Source organism: Papio anubis, chromosome 1 (assembly GCF_008728515.1).
Source record: "Papio anubis isolate 15944 chromosome 1, Panubis1.0, whole genome shotgun sequence".
Classification (NCBI taxonomy): Eukaryota; Metazoa; Chordata; class Mammalia; order Primates; family Cercopithecidae; genus Papio; species Papio anubis.
In genome coordinates, this window is record NC_044976.1 from 129930057 (window position 1) to 129940382 (window position 10326).

The window sequence follows — 10326 nt, forward strand, 5'->3', positions numbered from 1 at the left end:
ATGCAACGATAAAAAGAATGAGTTCATGTCCTTTGTAGGGACATAGATGAAGCTGGAAACTACCATTCTCAGCAAACTACCACGGGAACAGAAGGCCAAACACTGCATATTCTCACTCATAAGTGGGAGTTGGACAATGAGAAAACATGGACACAGAGAGGGGAACATCACACAAAAGGGCCTGTTGGGGGGTGGGATGCAAGGGGATGGAGAGCATTAGGACAAATATCTAATGCATGGAGGGCTTAAAACCTAGATGACGGGTTGATAGGTGCAGCAAAGTACCATGGCACATGTATACCTATGTAACAAACCTGCATGTTCTGCACATGTATTCCAGAACTTAAAGTAAAATTAAAAAAAAAAAAAAAAAAAAAAAAAGAATTGAGTCAGACCACACCCAAGGGGAAGAAAACTATTTTTTGACGTATTTTTAGAACCACCACAGATGCTGATAAATAAGGATATGCCTCACATAAGGAACTCTTAGGGCGGAGAAAGGAGAACTGGCTTTGCTTGTATGGAAATGTTATTACCTCTCAACTGAGGAAATAAGAAGAGATATGCGGTATTGGCTGGAAAAGAGAATTTGTTACAGCGGATGGGGCAATATGTTTCTGATCTTTCTCAAGTGCTTAGTCTGGATAACATGAGAGAAAATATGAAATCTAAAAAGTAGGTTGGAGTTTAAATCAGAGAACCAGTTTCTACCAAACTGAATTAAATAATCTTTGTGAAATTGCTGAACTTTGATCCTCAGTGTCTCCATCTACACAGTGGGAATGAAAACAACATCCATTTAGCAAAGAGTTCTCATGAAGATTGGGTGAGATCAATTAAAGGCAATATGTACTTTGTGATGTGTACATGTTATAAAATTATTTTTTATTAGCCATAAAAAGCCTTAACGTTTCAGTACCATTTTTTTTTTCCTTTTTATTACTGCCACTAAGGACAACTTCATCTTCTCAAGTTTGAGACACCATTTCTTTATAGCATTACTATCAGTAATGAGTTTTTCAAAATCTCACTTTCTGGCTAAGCATGCTATTTTGCTCCAGGTTTGTATACTGACAAGCTTACAAATCACAAGCAGGTAGATAATTAGATCACAGGGTACAAATGCATGGTTTACCTTTCCATCCTCCTAGTTCCTGTTGTACTGACTAAAGTTCTCCCTCTCTTTCTCTCTCTCTTTATTAAAGTGTGTCATCTCTTCCTAGCTTCCTCTCCTTAAGTGCTCTGTTAACTATTTTTCATCCAGGGTGAGCATTCTAAAAAAGGCCTGTCTCTAAGGAAATAGAAATTCATGCTGTTTTTCCATTTCCTGCAATGAAGCAAAACTAACTCAATTCAAGACTGCATAGTGCTTCTAGGTTCTGTCTCCCTTAATTCAGTCAGTCATTTTTCTCTAATTTATTTTCTAGACCATAGTGTTTGTTAAATTTGCTTTCCTAAGCAAGAAAAAAATAGTTGATTTTATAATGATTAAACCTTTCTCTTCTCTTATGGATCTTAAGAGGAAATAAGTAAATGATAAGTAATTCTATGATCCTAGTGTTGCGGGGGCAGGTAAACAAACAGTGGAAAACCGGTACTGCCTGAATTGGCATACAAGAGCACACGGAATGGAGAAGAACGCAAGGATACTATCATGGTCTGGGCCATGTGGTTTGCACACTATTCTATTCCTCAGACTTTGCACTGACCACAAGTGTTGCTTCATCATTGCCAAGCCAGGGATCAAGATGAGCCATTAAAAGTCTGTCTAACTTCAGCCACAGCTGTGCCATGGGAGAATCTCAGAATCTGATCAGTGGTGGGAGAATGGAATACTACCCATTACACTCAATGAGTTAGGCATGTTTCGTTTTCTGTGACTGGTGTTTGCTATTTTATCCGGATCAAATCTTCAAGTAAAATGGAGCTGGGAGTTGATACAGAACATCTTTAACTTATCCTTCTAAGAGGACAAGTGGACCAAAATACGACTTTTTAACACTGGTATTTTGCTTACACAAAATATTGACATAATGCACTTACAGGCACTTTGCAAACTCTAGCATGCTAACCACTCTGTTAGGAGCCAGCCTAAGGTCCACAGTGAGAGCAAATCCGAGTTCACTAAATTTTTTTACATTATCTTTTACCCCACAGACATGTGAGGGAAGGCATTTATTTTCCCTCAAGAATCAGTTACAGTCTATGTGTCCCTGTCCGCAAGGTGAAGAAGGCCCTGCAGAACTTCACGCTGTGCCTGAAAACCTTCACAGACTTCACCTGCCCGTCCAGCCTCTTCTACAGCACTCGGTCCCGGGACAATGAGCTGCTTCTCCTTGTCAACAAAACGAGAATGTATCTGCTGTACATTGGAAATGCCGTGGTCACTTTCAATGCTCCCACTCCCTGCCCTCGATCTCCTTGTGCTCCAACCCATGTTAGTGTGAGCTAGGAGTTTGCCTCTGGAATTGCTCTGGGTAAATGGGAAGCTGGTGGGAAGGAAGAGCGTGTGGAAGGGGTACTCTGTGGGGGCAGAGGCTAAGATAATCCTGGGACGAGAGCAGGATTCCTTTGGGGGACATTTTAATGAAAATCAATCCTTTGTTGGGGAGATATGGGATATGTTTTTGTGGGATCATGTGCTCCCTCTAAAGGAGACGTGTGACTCCTGTTACAGCGGCAGACTCCTGAATCGACACACCCTGACTTATGATGATAATGGATATGTGGTAACTAAGCCCAAGGTGTAGGCTTAAGTCTCATTCTCTTTGGTCATGATTTGTGTTTTATGATAATCACATACTCTTCGAAATTAAATGCATTGATTTTGTTTCCTGTTTCTGGCTCTGTTACGATAGTGTAAACTATACTTTAAAAAGACAAGGGATGAGTAGGATTTCAATATACATTATTTATTGTCGCAAAAATTATTTTGGGTGAATTGCACCATAATTTTCTGCAGTGCCAAACTACAGGAACTCAGGGGAACACACTACTTTCAGTACTGGGCACCAATCTTACAGAGCCTTGTACCACTGTGGGAGGTCCTATGGGGTTCTGTGCACTCACATTCAGCAATCTATAAAACTGATGTTACTATGGGGAGAGGCTTTCAGAAGTGGGATAATGTAGTGAGCAGGAACCCCAAAGAGGGAGTCTCAAAAGGGGTTTTCACAGGAGCAGGGTTGTGAGAGTATTTCCTTGGTACTCACTGCAGAAAGGACTCAGAGGTGTCCCCGGAAAACACCTAGACAAAGGCAAAGATAAGCTGCCCTGGAGGTTTCTCATTATACCCACTTGGCTTGCTCTCCTGCAGGTAGTGCTCTGAAGGAGCAAAGTTTTTACTATTTCAGGCAATGTTTCATAAACATGAAGGTTTCCCTTCTTGGGCCTTCCACCCTTAGGGATTCCCAGGTCCTTTGTTTTACAGGCACTTTCAATGCATTTTCAATGGGGACACTTGGACAGTTTTGGTAGGTGACAGATACAGTTTGATTCTTTTTTCATCAGCCCTTTATGGACCAGAAGGCATATGGCAAGTTCTATCTTTTTTTTTTCTCCAGGCCAAATAATTCTAAAATCTTAATCCTTTTCACAGATCAAAATAACTTTTTCCTTTAGACGGCAATAAACTCCCAGACTCTTGTTTAGAACTGTATTTAAACTTAGAGTTTAAACTAGGTACCTAACTATACACAGAAAATAAGTTCATCCATGTAGAAATGACAAGGGTAAAGGCAAGGCATATGTTGCCTTGTCGCATGGATTTCCATGAAAAGGGTAAAGGCAAGGCATGGACTTCTATGTAGAAATGAAAAGGGTAAAGGCAAGGCGTGGATCAGATTATGTTCTATACAGAGAAGAATGAAAATCATGGGCTAATTTCCAGATCTAAGTCAGCAAGAGTTAGCTGGAAGGTGATAAAAATAAACTCAATTACAAAAAAAATCCTCAGATATCAGATATCCCTATACTTGTGAATTCAGTATAGCATGTGTTACTCCCACAGAAAGCATATATAAGCGCAGCGAAATTCAGAGGCTGGATGTGACCATGTTGCTTACTAGTAACAGAGGCTCACCGAGGAAGTAATTCTAATGTGAACCTCAACAAAATTTGAAAACAATTTCATGGGTCTCCAAGGCAGATGAGAATATTTAAAGCCTATAATATTTTTTCTGGAATGTCAAGATCTGCTACTGTTGTCAATGCTCAAAGTAGAAAGTGATGATAAGTGGGAAGGTGGTTTTGACCGTGTTTTGAACTCATCCTGTGCACCAACTATGTCCTCTTTAAAGTTTTAGAGCTCAATATCTACATGACATTTAGGTTGACCTGTCAACCTAGTACTTCAAATAGGTGTTATGCAACCACCCTCTTTTCTGCTTTCAACAAACTGATAGCAATCAGCTACTCCTTGCTTGCAATTCCCTACAGCTTTGAACCTGTGAGCAGCAACTGACCACTCCCCTGGTGGTAACCTGTGCAGTTAGTAGAAGGTATAGGAGAATGATGGTGAAAACAAAGTCAAATCATAGGGACTCTTGGTTTCTTAATGCCGCATTACCACCAAATTTCGCAACTCTCTTTGGTTAGAGGATGAATGATAGGATTCAATTTTCATGAGCTTACAAAAATACCCAGGCTATGATTGACTATATGTCAAACTGACAAGGATTCTAGGCAAAAGGTTTTTTGCCAATAGCACGGTGAAGGGCATTCTTGACCTCCTTGTTCCTCAAAGTGTACACAACAGGATTAAGTAGTGGAGTAAAGACGGTGTATGTCACTGAAATTAGCTGGTCCTGATCCCTGGTGTTCTCTGACTTGGGCTTGAGGTAGGCAATGGAGGCACAGCCATAGTGGATGATGACCACAGTGAGGTGGGAGGCACAAGTTGCAAAAGCCTTTTTCCGGCCCTCAGGAGAGGTGACCTTGAGGATGGTAGAGATGATGAGGGTGTAGGAGATGAAGATCAAACCCAGGGGCACCACAATAACCAGGGAACTAACAACGAAATTAATTAGGTCATGTAGAGTGGTATCAACACAGGAAAGTTTCATAACTGGGCGGATATCACAGAAATAATGGGCCACCTCTTTATCACAAAAAGGCAGCCTGAACACAGATGAAATCTGAACTATGGCCACGAGCAGCCCAACGCTGCAGGCCCCACATACCTGCTGGGCACACATTTTCTTGTTCATGATGATCATGTACCTCAAAGGGTTACAGATGGCCACATAGCGATCATATCCCATGGCTGTGAGCAGAAAGCAGTTGTTGATGGCCAAGGTAATAAAAAAAAACATCTGAGTGGCACAGCCAGCCAAAGAGATAGGTTTGCTTCGACTTAAGAGACTGGAGAGCATCCATGGTACAATGACTAACGTGTAGACAGTCTCTGAAGCGGAAAGCACGCTAAGAAAGAAGTACATGGGGGTGTGAAGGTGACGATCAATGCTGATAATTGTCACAATTATGGCATTGCCAGCCAGGGTTAACAGATACAAGGTAAGAAATACCACAAAGAGGGTGAGCTTGTGTTCATGAAAGCTGGAGAAACCCTGGAAAACAAACTCCCTTACCACTGTGTGGTTCTCTCTCTTCATTGGATAAATAAATGGATTGAAAATACAGAGACTTAGGTCAATTAGTCAGAAGACATCAGTGCCCAATGCTTTCAGCAGGTGAATCCTCTAAGAAGACAATAAGAATTCTGTTCGTGGACAGATGCCAAGTTATTGGGGATGACTGTTCACCTATAGATATAGATAGAAAAACACAATAAGAAAACAATTTCATGCTTCACAGTGTGTCTATAAATATATAATATAAATATATACATTAAATATAAATATATATTAATATAATAAATATATATTATTAAATATAAATATATATACATATATATACACACACATATATACACGACTAAATAGGGATGAAAAAAACGGAAGAAAAGACACCTGGGGTAAGTTTGAAAAAGATTTCCTAGTGACCTAGCACGTAAGTGTTAGAGAAAAACTAGGCTAAAGAAATAGGAAATGCATAGTTAAATTTGAAAGGAATTTTCTTTTAGATTACAGTTTCAGATTTTGTTTACCTGAAACAAATTTTTCAACCTCTTCCACTTTGTTTAAACCACAGTTTCGATTGTCTCTTTAAAGATCTTTCTTTCTGGGTTGCCAAACAAGACAATGCTCTCTGCTCCAACATAACATAAGTTTACTTTCTCCCTGTTGCTCTTGTCTGCATGTTTCATGAACTCTTTTCACAAGTCATCAAACAGCTTCAAACCTGACTGTCCCCCCACATTTTTTAGAATAAGAGATGTTCCTCTCTTTTTTCAATGCTTGACTTGAGTCTCCTCCTCCTCAGAAAGTCTTCTCAGGACTAAATACAACCTGTCAATCCAATTCCCCGTAGTGTTGCTAAGTGTTTCCCAGTAGCTTGTTTCCGTGGACTTTGTTTATTTCTATGCATTTTCTACCTTGTACTTAGATGAGAATTTTCCCAGGTACTCTGCCTCACTAGAGTAAACTGTCTTTTACAATTTCTTCAGAATTTTAAACTTTAGAGAAATCAGTTTACACGTTTCTCTCTCTGTCCCCTATTTGGGGAGTTATTGGTCATCAAAAAGCTCTCATTTTCAAAAAGAGTATAACAATAATAAATAGTTCCTATGGCACTTTTAGTTTATAGAGTTTTTACATGTATTATGTAATGTCATAATAATCCTGTGTTTTAAGTAATTATTATCCCTCTCTTGGCAAGACACCCAGGGTTAGATGATTGCAAAAATTAACTCCATCTTTTAATTCTAAGACTAGTGTGATTTGCCCTATACCACAAGTGCCTAAGCAGCATCATAATCACAAAATAAATGAGAAAGAAGATACTTTTTGTTGTTTTTATGGAAAACAATTAATGCATTTCCCTTGTTCTGAGAATGAGATTACACTAGGAAAAAAAATGAAAAACTGGAGAATCTTAGAATGTTTCCTCTAGATAAATAAATATTATTATATCAGTGACAATCCATGTCCGTTCTCCTTGGCTTGATATTTTCACTTCCAATTTTTATTTTAAGGAAATAATCAGAGATACATATTAGGATGTATATCTAAAGACATTTTTATATTATTTATTGGTGAAGTCTAGAAGCAATGTAAATGAATAAAGGATTAATTGAATTAATTATAAAATATCCATCTGATCGGAATTATGCAGCCATTAAGAATCTACAAAATGCTGACCTGAAAAAATACACTACATAAGTAGATTGATTGATTGATTGATTGAGAAATAAATTATAGACCACAATTTCGTAAAAATAAAAAGAACCAGAAAAGAGAAGAAAGAGCAAGAAAGGAAAAACATTCAATGGCACACATGCCATTAAAAAAGTAAATATAACAAAATGCTAAAATTATATTTTTCAAGTAGTATATGGAGAATCTATCATCTATATATCAATCTATCTAATATCTTCTCTATTACAAATAATATAAATATTTTTAATACATACTGATATATTATGAAACTAATATTTAATGAAATATTTAAACATTAAATATTAATGCAAAAATTAATAATAAACCATATTGTAAGAAAGGATTAATGCTGACTATTAATTACTACAGTGAGATGAAAGTACTTGAGTGAAGCAAATTTTGGAGTTTTCTTACTAAAGATTTTGAAGAACCAAAAAATATTAGTTTCAAAATACTGAGAAAAATATGAAGCAAAATAGGTGTTAATTTTCCTTGAAGATGTAGAAATGGGCCAGTTCTTAACCATTCCTATGTAACTGTAAATGCATTACTGAGCAAGATAAACGTCAAATGTCTACGTAACTAGAAAGTCAATCCTACCTACACTAAGGAGAATGAAAAAAACAGGTGACAGAAGAGAAAAGTTTGCATTAAGCTTGTGCATCCCTGCAATTGCAACTACTTTCTCATCATCCCCTTAGGAAAACAATGACTCACCAAGATAGCAAAGGTCCCCATGAGTGATAACACTAGATTAGTAAGATCATGATAGCCGAAACAAAATGCCAACTTCCTTCTGTGGAATCCTGGTCACTGAGAAAAACAGCATTTTGCAACACTTTCTGTTCCCTTGTATTTTGGATTGTTAGCTAAAAATATCTCTCTACCCCTAAAAATTTTTTTTAAATGTTCTTCTAGAGAAATCATTTTCTGCCTAGATCTGACAATGAATTCTGGGCCAGAGGTTAAAATTATTCATTTCATTTTTCAAGTCTTTCCAATTGGAAGCAAGCTGGAAAAGCCCAGGTGCTTTGTAGTTTTCAGTCCTTTAAATATAACTGAATCATAGGACCTTAGTGTTAGGTGGTAATTTTAAAAGCACAGCATTTCTCATGAACAGCCCCTCAAATTCTGCTTCAGTGCTTCCAATGATTGGAAATTCATTACCTTGTAAATAAGCATTTCCCTTTTTTTTTTTTTTTTTTTTTTTTAAAGATACAAACCCTTCTTGAAAAATAAAACCAGGCTTTTTAAATTATAAAAGTGCTCATAGGGAAAAAACATGGGTACAGAAGGATATAAATGGAAAAGTTCATTTTCTCCTCTACATTTTCTTGGCCAGAGGTAAAGATGATTCATGGGGTTTTGTTGTTGGTATTGCTGTTTATTTCTGTCCAGAAATATTTTATGTACAATCATGCATATTTTCATATCATTTCAATTTTATGCAAATGGAATTAGGCAGTACATACCAATTCACAACTAGGTTTTTCCATATATTATATCTTGACTACTTTCCATAATAGTATCGTGATCTATCTCACTCTATTTCCAATGGTGCATACTATTTCATTATATAGATTAATATAGCTGTACTATCATCAATTCTATTTTTGATTGACTTTAATTCTTAGAAAATATTAATTCCTATCAACTTGATATTTATCTTCTTGCAACTTACCACCTCCCGCATCATTCCACTTTCTATTTTCTCTTCAATATCATAGTATTTCAAATATTTGAAGATCATTATTATGTCTTTGCTAAATTTCATGTCCTTCAATCCATTATCACAGTAAGACAAGCATGAAGAAATATAATATTAATGGACATGAGATTCAATATAACGAATCAAATACTGAAAACCATACAGGAAAAATAGTAAGATTTTGAAAAATGCACATGGTATTTCATTTTCATTTACTTCCACTAATGGCACTCACTGTTTCTGACCTTAGCAATAGAAAGGAGAAGGAAGCACTTTCCAGACAGTGATCTTTAAAAGGCATGAAAGGACTGAGTCTACTCAGAGCAAGCAGGCGAACAAACCTTGTGTTCAAGAGGCATTTACAAGGGAAGCAAAAATACACAAAATGAGAAAAATCCAGTTCTCTGTAATATCAAAGAGAGCCTCAAATTGTTGCTGTGTTCCTTGAGGCTGGGGGCATTGGCTCATTTGGCCTGAGAATTGGCCCAGGGAAAAAAAATACAGTCTCTTAAACTGCAGATTTCAAGAGCTGTGTATATTTATTTTCCCCAAGGAAAAGAGAATCCCTCTGCCCCAAGTCTCCTGAGGCCATCCTTTTGAGAACTCCTCCAGGCTACTAAGAGGTAAGGAAGATAGAACCTGAAGGCTGGTCTCAAGGGTCTCATTAGAAATGTGGGTCGCTGAGGAAGGAGATGTTTTCATTTGCCTACTGACTGTTGGGGATTGTTGGAGTGTAGAAACTAATACTGCACTGAGTTTTAATAAAGTAAACCACGTGAATACTGGGTAAGTGTACAAAGGGAGGACATGAAATTTCAGTTTCTCAGTATTGGATAGCAGTTAGCTTCCTGAAACTTATTTATATAAATAAGATCAGGGTAATCAAAAGGTTATAGGGGCTGGGACAGCTCTCGTCCCACTTCAGCCTACAGCAAATTTCCTTGAGTCTCACTGACATACATCTCAGCCCTGCTTTTCCATTTAGGGAGATCCATCACCCACACCACACTGGGAAAGGGCAGAAGACACTGTGCTCCCTTTGGTTCATTCTCTGATCCTGCTGGAGGGAGAATGAAACAGCCATGAACTTCCAACAAGTTTAATTTCTGGCTCAGCACATCCTTCTCCATTCATACAGTCTCTGCACCCACGGGAGATGTTTGAGTAACATTTCAGCCACTCTGTAAAAGGGGATTGCCACAACAGCCTTCAACCCAAACTAATAATTTTTTTATTCTGAATTGGCCCTGTTTTCTCTCTGATTACAAACATAATGCTTGTTCATTACAGAAAAAACAGAAAAGGAAAAATAATTAATGTAAATCACTTGTGATTTCCAAT

General features: G+C 37.6%; 1 protein-coding gene across 1 annotated transcript; it reads right to left on the minus strand.

Moving 5' to 3' along the window:
- Positions 1–382: 382 nt before the first annotated feature.
- LOC101003101 (olfactory receptor 10J1-like) lies at positions 383–8241 on the minus strand. The gene is made up of 2 exons (XM_003892889.5): positions 7995–8241; positions 383–5762 (listed from the first exon to the last, which is right to left on the minus strand). Exon 2 carries the CDS (start codon positions 5610–5612, stop codon positions 4680–4682), a length of 933 nt encoding a protein of 310 aa, XP_003892938.1. The 5' UTR covers positions 5613–5762; positions 7995–8241; the 3' UTR covers positions 383–4679.
- Positions 8242–10326: the final 2085 nt, after the last annotated feature.